The 18,014-nt window shown below is 37.3% G+C and overlaps 1 protein-coding gene across 1 annotated transcript in view; it reads left to right on the top strand.

Moving 5' to 3' along the window:
* Positions 1–1,324: 1,324 nt before the first annotated feature.
* Positions 1,325–18,014, top strand: part of ARAP2 (ArfGAP with RhoGAP domain, ankyrin repeat and PH domain 2) — a 124,606-nt gene continuing 107,916 nt past the window's right edge. The window contains exons 1-5 of the mRNA XM_074541838.1: positions 1,325–1,616; positions 2,790–2,855; positions 7,651–8,684; positions 14,878–14,948; positions 15,873–15,952. Coding sequence (XP_074397939.1) covers positions 7,768–8,684; positions 14,878–14,948; positions 15,873–15,952 — 1,068 coding nt within the window. The 5' untranslated portion in view covers positions 1,325–1,616; positions 2,790–2,855; positions 7,651–7,767. The remainder of the gene's footprint in view (positions 1,617–2,789; positions 2,856–7,650; positions 8,685–14,877; positions 14,949–15,872; positions 15,953–18,014) is intronic.

Genomic DNA, 18,014 nt, shown 5'->3' with positions numbered 1-18,014 from the left:
GGTCCCTGGAAGAGGAAGATAAGTGGGCTTTATGGAAGGACTTGAGAACTTCTTGACAGAGAAGAGAGATGAGCTCAAGGGTACTAATCAATGACCATACCCTTAGACTTGAGGAGAAAGAAATTCTAGCCCACCACAAACTGCTAATTAACTGAATTTTTGCATGGTGAGGTAAGCCTTGCAAAGGAGGCCAATCTTTTGTTGTTTACAGGGCCTGACTCTTTCAAATAGTTTAAGTTACTGTGGTTAAAATTCCTTTTCAAAGTCAGTGTTCATTGGCATTCCTACTGTTCTAAAAGGAAGCTAGGCTTAGCTGGAAATGTTAGGCAAATTTGTGATCAGATGACTCTGTGAGTCATTAGGTTACAATCCAGAAAGGCTATGACAAAAAAGGGTGTTAGTATACTTACCTGAATCACATCTGTGCACATCTATGGTTTGGAAACATATCAACCCCTTAGCAAATAATTGGGAATGACAATTCCTTGTCTGAGATAGATGCTGCAAAAGCATTAATAAAAGGACAAGCATGATCACAATAAATTTCTTTTGATTGTTAAAAAAGGCAAATCCAAAAATTTCTTGCATATTAAAAATGTAGGAGGTAAAATTAACTGGGTTATTTATTTATTTTTTGTACACAGATAATTACGTATCTAATAATTAGCACTTGCAGCTGGATGTTTAAAAGTGCTTGGGCACTGGTGGGATTGGTGCTGTAATACTGAAATGCAAACTTCTAATCTGGAAGTTCTGGAGAGTGAAAAAGTTATTTGCATTCAAAATTGTGATCCTGAAACCTCACTTTAGTACCATAGCACCAACAGTTTTCAACAGTCCCCCTACTAGTAAGGCTGTATTTAGTGTGTAGGAAGCAGTCTTTTAAAGAACCCAGGTTTACTTGTTCCTAAATTAGCACCTGTATAATTGGCCTCTTTATCTCTGTATATCTTTGCTTCTGTTTTGCTTTGGTAGGGTGAGCAGCAGACTTCAGACTTCAGCTGCAACACTGCAAACCCTCTGAAACCTCCTTGGATTTAGACAAGACGAGAACTGAAGTGTCAATTAAAGTGTCAAGAGGATGTGTATGCTCGCCAATGAACTACATTAAAGTACTTTCTGTATCACTCAGTGTAATAAAATGCTGGTTTCATCTAAGTGACAGTTTTTCACAGACTGGGTGAGTTCCAAGAATTGGGGAATTCCTGGAAATTACTGCAAGCTTAGCACCTTTAGGGTTTGTTTTGTGGGTTTTTTTTTTGGTTGGTTTTTTATTTTTCCCCCCCAGCAAGTGCTCGCAGCTGTGTCACTACTGGCAGGCTGTCCTGCTTGCACGCAGCAGCCGGAGCGCTGGCCCTCAGCGCGGCTCCGCGCGGTGACAGAGGTGGCGCCGGCCCGCCCTTCGCTCACTGCCCGGGCCGGGAAGGGACACTCGCCGCCTGCCCGGCCCGGGCTGGGCAGCACGGGAGGCCTGTGAAGCGATGCGCCGGGACACACAGCACCCCGGGGCCGAAGCCTGCCTGCGGGTTTCAGAGTGACTCCTCCGGAAATATGCGGCCCGGCCAGAACGCCCGGAGCCGGTCGCGGAGGGCGGCGGGCCCCGCCGCCGCGCCCAGGTGCGGCCCCTCCTGCGGCAGGGAGGGACGCAGGGAGGGACGGAGGGAGGGAAGGAGCTTCGCGGGCGCGGCCTGCCGGGGAGCAGCGCGGGGGTGGGGTGGGGTGTGGAGCCAGCCAGGCAGGAAGGAAGGAGAGAAAGCCAGCAAGAAAGTGAGCGAGCGGAGAGCCGGAGGGAGAACTGAAAGCTGAAGGACTCTAAAGCCCTGCGCTTCCTTCTTCTGCCTCCCTGTGCCTGTGGGCTGCTGGCTTTTGGCGGAGGTAAGGCGGGGTCGGCGGGTGCGGGGTTTGGGCGGGCTCTGGCCGCTGCCGGGCCGGCCGCTGCCGGGAGTGATGCTGCCGCTCCGGGGCCGCCGGCAGCGAGCCCCGCGCTGCTGCTGCTGCTGCGCCCGCCCTGGAAAGCTGCCGGAGCGTGCCCGGTGTCTGGGACGGAGCATGTCCCACATGAGCGACACGTACTGAAGCTGGGATCGGAATGGAAGTAGTTGTAGGCAGGTAGAAAATAAGGCGTGTATTGCTCTCTGTTTTCTTTGTACCTTCAATTGTTTCAACTATTTGTATGTAAATGTCATGCTAAAGAGCAGAGCTTTAGTGTAGTGTGTTTATTGACTCTATGAATCGTTTTTCTGAAGGCAGACGTGAGTAGACCTCATGTTAGCTGCCGTTATATACCTGCAAGTTTTATCAGAAAACTTAAAGTCAAAGAAGCTGTAGTATGTATGGATGGAGAATACGAATGAAGGGTACAGCACCCTAGTGTTCCCACTGCAACTTCCCAAAGTTCCAATTTCACCCCGAGTTTGCTTATTCATGGCATGCCGTTCCTTACTCCAGCGACTCTGCAAGTTGTTCCACTGGAATTTCTTGCAGTATGAGGTTTGACTCCGAGGTAACGAAAGTTGCTGAACCTATTTCTAGAAGGCAAGTGCTCTGAAATTAAAACAAGAAAAGAAAGACAAAGAAACAGTTTGACAGAGGATGCGATTAAAGTTATTTTGTAATTATCCTCTAGGTTGACCTATGCTTAGTAACTTCCTTGTATTGGTAGAGGCAGTAGCTCTATCGCAATTGCTGCAATCAGTATTTTTTTTTTAAGCAATCTATATGCTGATTGTATAATGTCGGTTTTGGGAAAGACCTTTAATCTACAATGTTTTCTATGTTAATCTTGTCAGTTTTTGTGGAGCCAATTGCAACGCGAAGATGAAATTTAGCACTTGCACATTTTGTTCCGCTCCATGGTAAGACCTGTTGCACTGTTTGTTGGGGCTTTTTTTTTTTTTTTTGTGATTTCTTTTTTTAAATGTATTTATTAGGATCTTCATCTACTATGTTGTTTAGCAGAAGTTGGGAGCAAGCCTGAACTTGCTTGTGTCTGTTGAACTGATTTCTCACAGTGTGATTATATTGCCATGTACTTTTAGAGGTTTGACAGTTTCTTCAGGCTTGTGTCTGTATTGATATTAAGAAAAGGAAAAAAAGACTAGTCCCACTTGAGTGTTTCTGTGTTCACCTATAACCTACTGTTCACACATTTAATTATTAAAATTTTAGTTGCTTGCTTGCCTCAACAAAGATCTATCTCCCAGGCAATTTTGTTGTCAAGACTTTTCAACTTGAAAAATCAGAATTAAAGAATTTTAAAATTAGTAGATAGAGCTTTCCAGAATGCTAGAGACACAGGTGCTTACCCTCCATGTGAGGAAGGGTTCTGAGAATTAGAAATGCCATTTTTATTTGATAGCTATTCAGCTGTCAGTTTTAGTAAAAGAAAAGACCTGTTAGGCCACTCTTGAGTTTTTTTGCCACTCCTTGTTTAAGTCTGTTCCATAAGATGGGGAAAGGAAGAAATTAACAATCAGTTTGTACGTAAGTGTGAAAAACATCTGTGAAAGAAAGTTGTATGATTCTGCAAAAGGCTTAAGATGTGCGACACACATTGCAATTCATCTGCTGCTGAAACTTTTTACTTAGAAGAAAAGCCCAAATGATTTTCCTGGTGTTACTTTTTTTCACTTAGCCGTTTAGGTGTTTTGTCCCTGTTTTGATAAAATGGAATAGTCAGGTGTCTTCCAAGAAGTTTGATGTTTTTCTTTTTTTTTTTAATGGCCATTATAGCATTTTCCTATTTTTAGTAACCACGTTGAGAATGGTGATTTTTGTCTTACGCTACTTAATATATTACAAGAATCAATTTTATTTAAGCAAGTTCAGTTTCCCCTTGCATTTGTTTTGTTTGTTTTTTTGGGTTGATTTTTTTTTTCTATTTATTTATAAGTAGGAAAAATCTGTTTTGCCTTGTTTCTGAGAGAAGATTTGTTTTATGGAGTGTATGCAGCCATGTGCACTAATGTTGTTTACAAATGCTGAATTTGTGTTGGTATAAATATGGATGTGAAAGAGAATGAATGTATTTGTACGATTGTGTATATGCCACTCCATTTCTAATACTGTACATTCTTTAGGGTTTATTATAAATTACTTTGCAATCAAACCAAAGGAGGAGATTGTTTGTTTTTTTTTAAATTGATACCAATCATATCAAAATAGAGTAATGTATTCAATAAGGGGGTCCTTGAGTTCTGCATTCTTGAGTTCAAACCTTATAAAATGTTTTAAGAAATGATTACATATTTATGTTCTGGCCTGTGAAACACCAGTGTGTGCAGATTTGTTTAGCTGTTTGTTACATTAATCTTTGTGTAAGTAGTGAAATCAAACCGGTTGTCAGTATAACCCTTTTCTTAGGCCCACAAAATAATATGTAATCTTAGTGGTATTTAACTGTGGGAACTCAGCACATCACTCCTGATGTCCAGAGTTGCCAAGACAACCCTTGGGGGGCTCAGAAATCCTGGAATGTTGCCAGAAGTGGTTGGATTTTGACCCTGCACGGGATGTGCCACCTGTATGAGGGCAAGAGGATCACTTGGGGATAAGTGGTGAAGGAATTGATTATTCACAGGGTGAAAATACAGGTTTTGGGATTTTGGTACAGGGGAGTTTTTAGGAGACAAGATGGAGGAATTAGGGTGTGCTTTGTCCTTCTCTTCTTCTTCTTGTCATCCATCTTTGGTGATGATGTTGGCACTTTGGGATTGGTTCACATTATATGTGCACTTGTTAATAAGGGTAAAAGGTATTGGAAGGTAAAGGTGAATATCTTATACGTAGTTTTTAGTATAAAAATAGATGACCGCCCAGTGGGAGGTCAGTGTGCCCATGGCTGTCTTGCTGGTCAGACCTCTGTCAGGCTGGGAGACGACTTTGTAGATAAGAAATAATAAACAATATTGAAGACCAAAAAATCTGAAGAGTGAGCTCGTCCTTTGGAGCGTGGGCTGTCCCAAGGCCATTCTACGCCTAAGTGGGCAGAGACAACAGGCCGAGAATGGAGATTTAACCAGTGGCATAGCTAGGCCAGATCTATAGCATGTCTTCAGAAATCTTGATGGATGCACTGATAGCTTCTGCCACAGACAACTACAGAAACAGAAAGTAGCTTGGGCTTTATCTTGCATCGCTGTTGGCATTTTGTGGTCAAAATGTCTTCTCAGCAAGCAGTTCCTTCCTTCCTCTGCTACATGCTTTGTTCATAAAATACACAGTAAAACGTAATCATTCTTACAGATTTGGACACAGCTTGTTCTCTGCTAGGTATCCCTTAGCATTGGTATGTGGTTTATACAAAGATGGGTTGGAGTCCAAACAGCTGATAGCACATGGCTATTTGAGTTCCTGAAGTAACAACACTGCAGGTGTTCTGGAATAAGGTGTAGGCAAAGCTATTGCATGTAGAAAAAACAGTATTACGATAGAGAGGAGAGAATGTGGATATAAATATTTTTGTTTATCTATAACAGATATATACTTATTTATAAATATATAGCTAAAGCTAGTCTCCCAGATGCACTTTTTGTTATTATGAAAGATGGAGGGATTGAGAAGATGCTACTGTCTGAAAATGAACACTAACACCTTAGGGGGAAAGTAGCCAAATGCGATCATGAAACCCAGAACTGTCAAGGAAGGTGGAAATGGCTGACATAACCAGCTGCAACTGCAACTTTACATGCCTTAGACTGATATGCTAGTGCTATAGGGATTTTATATACTTGAATATGTGTGTGCTTTGGTTGTTGTTTTTTTGTGTTTTTGTTTGGTTTTTTCTTTTTTTCCCCCCTTTTGTTTGTAGTCTGTTTGATTGTGTTTTTTAATTACTGGTTATCTGAAGGACTATTTTCTGTCCCACACAGTACCTGTCTGATATTTTTTTTTCTTGATAATTAATTTCTGTACTATTTTTTTATTCATTCTGTACTCAGAATCTGAGAATATATACTCATCTAGTTAAGAGGATATACATTTACATTTTTCAGAGTTTAGAGATGGGGGGAGGCCATACTGTTGAATTTTGTCCCTTATGACTAGAGGCTGCCATGAAAATTTTGAGGAAATGCTGAGTTTTCAAATTTTTAAAGGAATGATGGAAGTTTATATAAGCATGCAGGTTAGGATGGGAAAAAGGCAAATACAAAAGTGGATTGTTAATCTGTTCAGATCAATCCAAGGCTTTTTGAATTTAAATGACCTGGGAATCTTTAATTGAAGGTTAACTCTGTAATGAAGTTAATCTCTCTTGAGAGGCTGATATCTGATTGACCTATAGAGTTGTCTGTCTAAAAGGTTTTAATTGTATCAATTTATTATTCAAGATAAGTCACTTCTGAGAATTGTGGGTAGTGATCGAAGCTGATAAAAATATATCCAGAAAAATGAAGCTGAAGACTAGAGAGAATCCAATTATTTATTTTAAATAAAAGAACATTTATAGCAATTGGTACAGTAAAAATGTAGGCAATGCTTTAAGGTTAAATTCTAGATCATAAGTTCTGCATTTTTTGTCGCGAAATACTTTGAAGAATTAGATATTGATGCCTGCTACCAAAGACAAATTCTGGTCTTAACATTTCTCCTCTTTCTAAATGCTACTTAAATCTTAATGCTCTTCCACTGAAGCTGTTCTTTCTTTTCCAGGCTGCTTAAGGCTAGTACCTGCATGCCAGGACAGCTGTTACAGTCAGCAGATTTCCCCAAGGCCAAATTACTCTTTATACAGAAAGAGAGAGGTGAAAAACCTGTTGAGTATTGCTGATCTTAAACCTTCTTTGAAGAAATATTATTTCGGGTTGTTTCAAACACCTTCAGAACAGTAGCATCTGGATTTTGTAAATTGTGAATTTAGATATGGCCCTGAAAGAAAGAATAATTCAAACAGATGAAATCTGCAGTGTAAGAGCTGAGTTGGAAAATACTAAGGAAAAACTCATGAACAGCCAGAACCTGCCAATGGGGTCATGCCTGTTCTCTTTGTGGCCAAGGGAAAGCTTCCTTGGCAGAGTTGAGATGCTGGTGGTTACCTGTTTCCTGTATTCCTGCCGACAGTTTGTTTGAAGGGCTGGCTCTGCTGTTGAAAACCATGTTATTGAGGATTGTACTTGTTCAGTTGGATTCTCAGTTGGAGAGGGCTTGAATGCGCAGTTCACATGGAATGCTCTAGGTGGTCATTTTTCCTTTGTTCCATTGCAGTGTGTTTTTATGTTAAAAGGATTTTGATATTGGAAGACAAGGGAGTAGAAGCCCTATTCCATAATTAATTTGGATTAGTGTGGAAATAGGAAAGTTTTAGGCTCCAGCTATGGTCTTGGATAACTCTCCCTGATAGCCAAGTACTGTGTAATAGGAGTGTGTGTGTAGGTAAGTGATTCATCTCTTTAACTGTTCATCTTAATGTTTAACTACTAGGAATATGTGTTTTAAGTCTGTATTACTTGTGCTTAGACTTTGATTTTGCTATTTTCTTTATATAGGCTAAGATAAAAGGATGGGTTTACCCTTGTTGAAATTAGTGTATACAAACAATTAAAAATATTAATGTTCATCTGACAGGAGTCTTTCACAATTTTATTCAAGGTAATTCTGAGGTTCAGGTGAGAATTGTTTTTAATGTCCTTTTTCTTTTCCGTATGTTTGCAGTCTTTAAAAAAACATCAGTTTGAACTGAAGAAACTTGAAGAGTTGTTGTGAGGAAACAAATATTTTCTGCTTGCTGGTGGACACCAAATTCAAGAGTTTTCTTGCTAGTGAACATGCATGCAACCTGACTATTTCTACTTGACTGTGTGGGGCAATATATGGAATGAAGTCATGTCATCCACAGGCAATGGCTCTGATATTGAAGAATTTTTGGTCACCATTAACCTTGCACAATATCTTCCTAACTTTAAAAAATATGGCTACACCACAGTGACAGATTGCGTGGGAATCAATAACAGTGTGCTTCAGCAAATGGGAGTGTTGCCTACAGGACATCGCAGAAGAATTCTTAAGCAGTTAGACAATCTTTTGGAAATGCAAGGAAATTCTTTTTTCCATGAAAATTTAAAACTCAAAGACTTGAAAGGTTTGGAAGAGAAGCAATATTCATCATCTGATCAGGAGTCTCCTGTAAGCAATTCAGGTGTAGATCAGACTGGCTTGAAATCTGTAACATCATCAGAACAACTCCTTAAAAAATCTTACATCAATAAGGAAAAGTTTGAACTTGCAGAGCAAAACTCAATGGAGACAAATGATGATAACTTTACAGATTTGGATTTTTCTAGTTTATACCAGAATTCAGACAGCATACTAAAAGCTGTCAGTCAAAATAGAAATCCTAACATGAATAATCAGCAGGATGCATCACTGACAGAAGCTGCTGCATACCAAGCTGATGAGCCCTTGATTGGCCCTTTGGTGTTCCGTGATCCTCCTTCATTTGTTCGTTCATGTGAGACAAAATGCAAGGAAAACAAACAGCAGAGGTTTGCAGATGAGGGTGATTTATCTAATAGAAAACCAGGTTCCCCATTCTATAAGTTTAAAGGAAAAATGATAGACAATGACTTATATGATTCCTGTACGCTGAACTGCATGAAAGTATTTCCAAGAGCAACCCGATCTTTTATCTTAAGGCATCGACCTGTACCAGAAATTCCCGAGTCAAGTAAAGTTCAACCTTCATCAAGGTAATTGCTCTTCAGTACTAATGAGAAATTACTATCTTGGTAGAACTTACAGTTTGGGGTTTCTTGAGTTTTATTTCCTTATGTCTATTTTTTTTTTTGTGTGAATTTTTTAAATATGCACTGTAAATACACTGGATTTGATATGAATGTTGCCGAATTAAGTGAAGAAGGATTAAGCTTCAATGTACTTCTAAAACAAAAATGAGAGTGTAAAGGGAAATTTTAGAACAGTGTGTCCTTATAACCTCCTCAATTTTCTCTGCATCTACATATTCACAGATAAAGCAATCTTTATTGATTTAGGTATAACTCTTATAAACTATAAAACATAAGCAAGAACTTCAAGATGGCTTTTGGGTTAATTTCTGAACTGATAGTCATTTGATTGTTAACTTCGGAGAATGAAGGCAACCATTTATTCATATTATGTGTTGGCTTTTGCTGGTGGTCTCATAACAACAAAACCTTAGCTTTTAATGATGTTTCTACGATAGAAATATTTCTGAGACATTCCAGCGGGGGAAAACAACAGTGGAAAAAGGAGGAAAAAAGAAGACGATAGCTGTGGATGGTTTTTCAGAGTTTATGCCATCTTTTAATTTGTTTCTGAGTATTCAGGTGATGTGACTGTGTCTTTTTCTTCCTTCAGAATGGTTGAGTTCATAATTTGAAATGAGAAATCACTGAGTGGCACTTATTTCTTGAATAAGCATTAGTTGTTATAGCTTGTCTTGGAAAAATATGATAGCATGTTAAGAAAAATATCTGCTGTTGGGACTTAATTCAAGACCTATCTTGACAAAGATATAATTGTTGGAATGTTAAAAATAATAGGCATTTAATATGTAGTCAATCACAATACAATATTGCAGTCTTTAAGCAAAAAAATACCTCCACACAGGTTAATTTGTAATATAGTTGGATCTATTAAGTAAGTTTTAGTTGTCATGCTGGCTAAGTGTCTTAAACAGAAGAAAAATTGATGCAGAGGCATATGCAAAGTTTTTTTTTGGTGTAACTGTATCCAGATCATGAGGTTGCATTTTTTTTTTTCAATTTTTCTTTGAACCACAAGCTGTGCCTGGAGGGGACATGTCTAAGAATGTTTTTTATTTATCTTGAGTTTTTCATCTGCATATCTCAGCAGTTAGAAGCATCATCAAGTTTATACATGCTCTAAATGCAGGGATTTCCCAGCATTTATTAGTTTTTAGATTACTGAGCAATGTCAAAATTAATCTTGTAATGCAGTTGTTTGAACAGGTGGAGAGGCAGAGTTTCTTTGCAACAATTAGTGATTGTTTTCTTTTTGGTGTGCCTTAAAAACTACTTCATTGGTGTCTTCTAAATGACAAAAAAAATGTCCTCATTGAAAATTAAGTATACCTATCCAGTAAGGTATACTGCTCCAGTGAGGCACAGATTTATGTTAGCTTTTGTAGAATGGTTATACCTACTTCATGTAATAAAGCTATTCATGCGGAGACAAAATGGGATTCTTAACCTAAAACATAACTACATACTAAAAGATTATTATATTCTTGCTGATTTTGAGAAACAGTCATCCAGTTGAGACAATATATAGTAGTCTTCCCACCGCTGGAGTAAATCCTCCAATTCCCAGTCTGTTAGTGAGTGACTGGGTCACTAACTTCATTACTCACCATTTTGGCTTGTGAGATCCAGTATCGTTTTTGGTCTTAATGCTCTAGTTGTAATAATATGGAAGTCCTGAGGGACCAGTCTGTCTGCCAAAGATCGAGGCTAAGCAAGAATTTCACAGCAGAACTTAAACATGGCAGAAACTCTCTTGATAACCTTTCTGACCACCTTTTCATAGGGGCAGAGAACTAATACTAATACAGAGAACTTTAAAATGGCATTGTGCAAACATCTTTAACCTCAGGAAAGATTGTATCTTTGTCACAGAATTGCATCGGCAAACAGCCTCAAACTGGCCTTATTGACAGATGCTGGTTTCATCCTTACTGCATTGTATAAAAGCTGTACCATAGAGGCAGAGAAATCCTGCTGAAATCTGGGAAGCTCAGCATTTCCTTCTAGTCATTCATGGATATAAGTCATTAAATTTTTATGCACGGAATACTTTTCTCATTGCCTCCTGTGTACCTTTAGCACAAAAAGTTCTTACAGTGGGTCTCCTTGTGCCCCATAGTAGAGCTGTAACCGTGTCATTTTTTATTACTAATAATGCACTTACCTCCCTTCCAATTTTATCTGCTTCCCTGTGCTTCTCTTCTGCTCCTGACTCTTGCCTGTCACAAAGCATGCTGGCATCTGGAAAGACACCATAGCATTTTAGAAGTTGAAAATACTTTAGGTTTATTTCTTTTTTTTTGAATTTGGCCCTACAGTGTGGCAGCACTGTAACATTGAGGGGGTGCAGAATTAAAAAAAAAAAGGAAAAAAAAAGAAAAAAGTGACAATTACACTTTTTTTATAAATAGTTGGGTTATTGTGCGGGTTTTAGTACTGGTTTTTGTTGCTCAGTATTGATGTGTAGTTATGAGAGATTATTTTAATGTGTACTTTTCCTTATTGTATCACTATGTGCTCTCTCTTGTTGGAGAATTGTTAAGTTGGTCAAAAGGTGTTTAAAACCACAAAGTGAAAAATACAAAATAATGAAAGTATTGCAATGGATGGAACGAAACACAAATGTGTCTTTAGGACAAGATTAAACATAATTAGTTTTGAAATAGTTTTAGATGCTTTGGATACTTTGGATAATGTCAACTAACAGTCACTCTGCTGTGAAATAGTTACCCTTGCATTATTCTGGGAAGGAATTTGTTCAAACAAAAAGCTGAAGCAGATTTATAACATGGTAGATCTGATTTTTTTACAGAATAATATGCAGATAAAATTTCAGACTGATGAATTACATAATTTTTTAGATGTTTTCTTGGCACCCATCTTTGTTACTTGTTGTGCAGTAGTGGAGTTGTTCTTATTCCTTAAGAGAAAGAAGAAAAGCTAGACCAAAATTCAGAGTAATATCCTGATTATGGGGGGAGATATAAATAAGTAAAATAGATAATGGTGCTTGGATGAGCAGGCACCATTTGTTTTCTGCAGTTGGCAGATGCTGTAGTTGGAATTTCTTGCTTGGTGCTGATATCCTTTAGACTCCATTTCTTAGCATAGAAGTGCTCAAGATTGCTAATGAGGTGCCATGCTGGTGTTGCTGTGTATCTCTGCTGTGTTCTGCCACACAAAATAAATTTTTTAGAAAAGAGAAGCTGCTCCCTCTCTTTTCCTGTGGGAAGGTGTCATTATTACTTTACCTCTGCTAGCAGTCTATGAACCCCAAAGCTTTAACACAGCATGCTAGAGCAGTTTTGATGTGTTTGCATTATGGGAGGGTTAGGTCTTGAGATAGATAGAAAAGAAAACATGTCTTGAATGAGTTTGGAAACAAAAGCTTCTTTCATTTAAAACACTCAGCAGATGAATGCCAAGTCAAGACTTTGAGGCACTGACTGCTTGCACTGACCTCCTTCCCTCACATTTTTGCAAGGTGACAGGAGTATATTGAATAAACCAGCTTGGTGCAAAGTTTTAGCTTTCCAGCCTTTCAGCATTTAGCAAGACCAGTCACTGCCTCATCGCATCTTTCATCCTGTTTATACGTAATACGGGGTGCTAGAGACGTGTGTGCAGCCTGAGCTGCATCCGGTGCCTCTTAATGTATGAAAACAAGGAGTCCCAATCACCACAGCTGGAACAAAGTCAACATTGAATGATAACTTACATTATTAGTGTATCTTTGAAAAATGTGCACAGTTTGTGGTTGGCAGACTGCTTGCGTTAACCTTCCATTAAAGAGCAAAATAAAGAATATCATCAATTTTGGTTGAGGTACTCAATTTTTGAATTGAAAGAATTCAAGAGAAGAGGTATTTGCTTTCTGAAATGGCTAAGAAAAAGTCATGAATTGATACAGTTATAAGATTTTTTTTTTCAATTTTTTTTCCTCCAACAGATGCCTTCAGTATTTTTCTCTCTTTTAATCTGGGTATTTAATCTGTACAACAACTAGCTTGCTTTTCTATTAAGCATTCACAAATTATTATCATTTTATAGCTTGCACTGTTGGGTTTTTATGACACATAATCGTTCAAGCAGATACTCAAAGTGAGCTCATTTCATTCATTTTATATCTTCAGATAGATAGTTTTTAATTTATATGAGTTTGAAATTTGCTTTCCAAAAATGACAAGGAGGTGTACTTTTGAATGCTGGAAAAAAGATTATAGTTGTTTTTTCAGCAGGATTTTGTGCCATGTATACATAAATGTAGGTGCATGATTGAAAAGAATACACAAGTTCTGAAAAGTATACGGATTTAAAAAAAAATGTGGATTATTTTGTGTGTGTGACTTTTGTTTTGTTTGTTGTTTAAGCTCACTTATTTTTTATTACCTGGTGAATTTATCCATCCACCCTGAAACTAAGCAAATGACTCACTGTTTTACATAAGGGAAGCCTCCATAATTTTAAAGGCTCTTCAAGTCAAAGCTGTCTGTCTTAATTTAGTTTAATGCTGCTAGTACACTTGAAAGATACCAACCTATCAACAAAAAATCTGATCTGTGTTGAAATACACTAGGTTAGGTTTTGGGTGTTTTTTAAGCATATTAAGCGCACACAAACACATGAAGTTAGTTTGCTGATGGAGCTTCAAAAGGTGTAACTAGATGAATTTTAGTAAAATGTATGATGAAACAGACTTTTTAAGTATTTGCTATGTATTTATTGTAATTATGACTCAGGAGAGTAGGCAATTATATATGGGAACTAGGCTATGATCCGCTTTTACTGGCCCAACTCACTCTGTGTTTTCTAAACCCAGGATTTTATAAAGTAATCATTGGGGAACTTAGCTTATGTAACCTGGATAACATTTGAAATGTCAAGTAACTTTATAAGGTGTGGCTTCCATCTTGAATTTAATCTAATAAAATTTTTGAGGCAGATTTAGGTGTGGAGTAAAAATTATGTGAAATAGTGGTTCATGAATGCCTGCCTTCTGTCACAAAGAAATATCATTTTGCAGTTAGGAGTAATTCAAGTTGGACTTCATGAGACAGTAGGTCTAAAGTGCTAAATGTAGCTTATCTTAAAATACTAAAATTTCTCAATATGTTAAAAGGGGAAGCAAAAGTTAGGAGATTGATAGTTTTAGTAGAAGATAATTGCCTTTGGCTTTAAATGATGGAGGACCCACAAACTGTTAGGAAAACCAATAAGGATCTTACATGGCATTTATAAGCCTCAGAATATACTATAAGGATGCATAAGAACCTTCAGTACTCTTACTTTAAGCAGAGAAAATGAAAGTAAGAGGAAAAATTGATAATTAAGTTAATGGGAGAATTCAGAGCTTGACTGAAAAGACCTGTAATACCGAGCACTGGACAAGTGAAGGTGGATTAGAAATTTTCTAATTCACACTTTTTTCTTCCTGTGTTCTTATAATAAAGCTGTCTTGGCCTGAAATATAAATAGTAGCAATACTATTGCACTGTACTTGAAATTACTGAAATATGTGGGACCAGCACGCCACTAATAAAATAAATTTTCTGCTGTGAGTGGAGATGCCTTCTTACCCATGTGCAAAATGTGTAGGAGTTGTCACTGGCAGTTGCAGTGCAATGCTACTTACCTCTTGGTTTTAAAACTTTGTACGGGGAAATAATTCTCTTAAGGAAATCTAAACTTTACAGCAATTTTTTTTCAGTGTTTGGGAGCGTGTTCTGGCTGGGTTCTCAGGCCTTTTATGAGTTTAATGTTAAAGTAAATTTTCATGGTACATCCTTTTTTAAATACAGCCATTGGTATTTATTGTGAAGGGGAAGGGAAGGAAAAGGTTGAGGAAAACTCTGGGATCTTCATTCTTCATGCAATCTGAATGTTTTTAATATCAATTCAGAACAAAAAATACGCCTGAATTTGGGATGTCTGCTAGGATCAGAGAAGTATTTAATGTCATAAGGGGAGGAAAACATGTTGTGTGACTTTAAAAAAAATCAGAAAATTTCCTGAGATTTAAAACTTATTGTTTCTATGTTTGTATAAAATTTTAATTGTTTAACTGCATGAGATGGTTCTGCTTATTTTCTGGGGAATTTCAATTAATGTTTTCTTTCTGTGCTTTGTTTTGTTCAAGTTCCCTTCAGAGAAGAAGAAATATGGGCCTTGTAAATATTTCTTGCACTGGGAGGCAAATTTCACAAAACAGTGAGTTAAGCGTGCTGATATTTATGTCTTGAATAGTAAAGAAAAATAAACCTTGAACTCGTTGTCTGAAATAACTATTACTTACATATTTTAAGAAGTATTGGGCATCTCAAAGGTCTAGAAGAACTGATTTATGTGATAGGATTGAATCAGTTCTCCATTTTTACTTACTTTTTGAGTATGTTGAAATAAAAAAAAAATAGAAAATCTTCTCTTCAAGCCCCATTTATTTTAATATATATATTTAGACTAGTGTTTAAGTTTCTAATATTAGATCCAGATTTTTTTTAAGCAGAGTTAATTTCTTGAAAGATATAAGAAGTGTATTCCTGACTAATGCTGCTTAAGTTGTTTATAAGTGCTCGTAGCTCCTGGAAAGAACAGGAAATTTATTGTATTAAATAGTTTGCTCAAGTGTTTTGAAGTCTTGTGCAGTCAGCTGGAAACTTCTTCCATATTTAAAAAATGTCTTTTTTGAAGTTATGTGTTTATTTTAAAAAATACTTGGTGACAAAATGAAGATGGTGCACAAAAGAGTTGTGTGGTGGTTTATTTTTTGGTATTTTTTAAAAGTCAGAATAAAGAGCTTTGGAGCTATTGCTTCTTAGAGTAGACCATTGAAGGTTTTTTTATTGTAACTTGATGCAGGATAGGAAAGAAGAAAATCCCTGTATGCCAGTTATATTCAAATTACATAATAATGTTAATATCTATGCTGAAAAGAAGGTATCTGGAGTTCATGTAGAAATACTTGATTGAAAACTTGTTCCTCAAAGTTTTTTCTGGGAAGGACAGAGAAATTGCAAGCTGCACAATCCGTTTCCCTTGTTGATTTCATTATGACTTTAGCAGAGCGTTTGTGACTGACAGTAGAGCACTGTGTGACTGTATCTATTTATTTATTATTTATTGATTTGCTTTAAGATACTTCCATGGAAGAAAAGCCACCCATTATCTCTCCATATGGGGAAACCTTTATTTGTGACAACGCTAAAGATGCTAAAGTAAGTTGAGAAGCCTGAATGTATATAGTCTGTCTTCACTTTAATCTTCATGCTGGGTATTGCATACTGGCTTAATTTTTTTTGGTGCTCTTTTAGTTGCTAGTCCTTGATTTTTGTCATTTTAGGTATATGCAAAGGGTTTATGATGTAAATATATGAGGACTAATGTAATGAGTTTTGTTAATCCCAAGAAACACTTTGGATGTTTAGTAGTAATAAGAAGCTGCAGTGTATGTTTTGGTTGTTTCTTGGTTCATAATTGAGGTTAAGCTGTTGAAATTTGAAACCGTTAGAATTTACTAAGAATGCTAAAAGTGGCTTTTCTTCTCATCTGAGAATTGCAGATCAGGACTGGGTGTCTCTGCACAGACTTTTGCATATCCTGTGAAAGCAGCTTGCACATTAGGTTAGGTGATATGATGGTCACATTTGGCCATGCCCCGTTTCAGTTCCTGTATATGAAATTCTCAGGACTTGTAGGTTCTTGCGCGACGTTTTTCATGCATCTCCCAAACTTGCTGTATACCCCGAAAGTCACTTTTCTTTTAAGATTCTCTGAAGTGAATGTTTTTGCTGGGGTCGGTAGTTGGTGTGAATGACACAGATGACATGTGGACAGACTTCTGAATCACGTGCAGGGAGATATGGGAGGTAAATTAGCTTACTGAGGCATCTGCCCAATGCCATTAGTTTCCAGCTCCTGCTTCTGTCTCAGCAGGAGGCAGACCAGAAATTGTTGATTCTGTGATTGCTTATACTTTCTCCAGCCAGTCTCAAGCCACAGAATTAAAGACAACAGAAAATTCTCCTGCCCTGGTCTTCAGTCTAATGGTTCATTTGTAAACTATTGTAAACTATTGACTAAAATAAAAACTACTCAAATGGATGTCTAGGATTTTTCTTCCATTCTAATTTCTTTAGAATTGATCAATAAAAGTAAACGGTTCAAATTTTGTCTTCCAATGAGAGTAGGAAGACAAAATTTGAATTTCCTGTTACTTTTATAGGAATAAAAGTAATCTCTTTTTGATGCATACTTTTTTTTTGGATGTATACTATGTTTTTTTTGTTCTTGTTGACCTTTTAACACAGTACACATAAAATCATACCTTGCCTTTCCTAGTTGTTCTTGTTATGCGCACGCAAAGCTGACCTTTGAGCGTTCATTTTGTTTCCTTGAATGCAATGCCTTGTCTGTGCTAGTTGTTGTCTGTACTAATGTCTTTAAAAATTCAAAATTTACCTTTTGTAATTGTTTCAATCGTCTAAGCTGATTTTGTAGCAGTTTCCTAGGTCTCTTGTTACTTATTAGCATTTTTCTGTACATTTCATTGAAAGGGTCGTTTATGAAAAAGCATATCCAGAAAGCTTGTCGGCACTCTTTCTTATCTTACAAAGGCACAAAGTACAAAAATACCATGCTGTTAAACTGGGTTAACTGCTTGAAACTAAATTGCTATTTTGCTGGTTCTAGAATCATGATTAATGCAGTGTATTATGACGTCCTTTACCTGAGCTGAAGATTTGGATTTTAATATCACTTCCATGTATGTGAACAGTTTCTTACATTATGTTTATCACATGCCTGTTGGAAACATCATAGCTGATTTTAGTTCCATTAGCACTTAATTGTGGCAAAGGTCATAAAGAAAAACTATGTAACAAGCATCTTGAGATACATTTCACTTTCAGATTTTTTTCAGCAGAAGCAAATATCCTAGGAACACTTAAGAGTATTTAGATAACACTGTAAAGTGTCTGAGATTTTAGGGCTTGTTGCTGCTGCTTCATGTTAAGTCATGAGAGCATAGTTTGTCCATATGAATAAAAGGTGTCCAGCTATTATACTTAAGACTGAAATTTGTTCTAAGGCCTTGTAAGGTGGCCATCACCCTTCCTTCTCTTTCATTGGTGTAAAGAAAAGGCTTCTGTAGGCTTTTGTGAAGGGAGTGACTGTATAAATATGTAATGAGTCACTCCTGACTGGAAGTGAGCATGAGAGAACAGGGGAATGAAGGTTATAAAGAAAATATCCCTTTGGTTTGGGTCAGGAAGAAAGATA

Source organism: Zonotrichia albicollis, chromosome 5 (assembly GCF_047830755.1).
Source record: "Zonotrichia albicollis isolate bZonAlb1 chromosome 5, bZonAlb1.hap1, whole genome shotgun sequence".
Taxonomy (NCBI): Eukaryota; Metazoa; Chordata; class Aves; order Passeriformes; family Passerellidae; genus Zonotrichia; species Zonotrichia albicollis.
The sequence above is the reverse complement of the archived record's forward strand: the minus strand, read 5'-3'. Positions and strand labels throughout refer to the sequence as shown.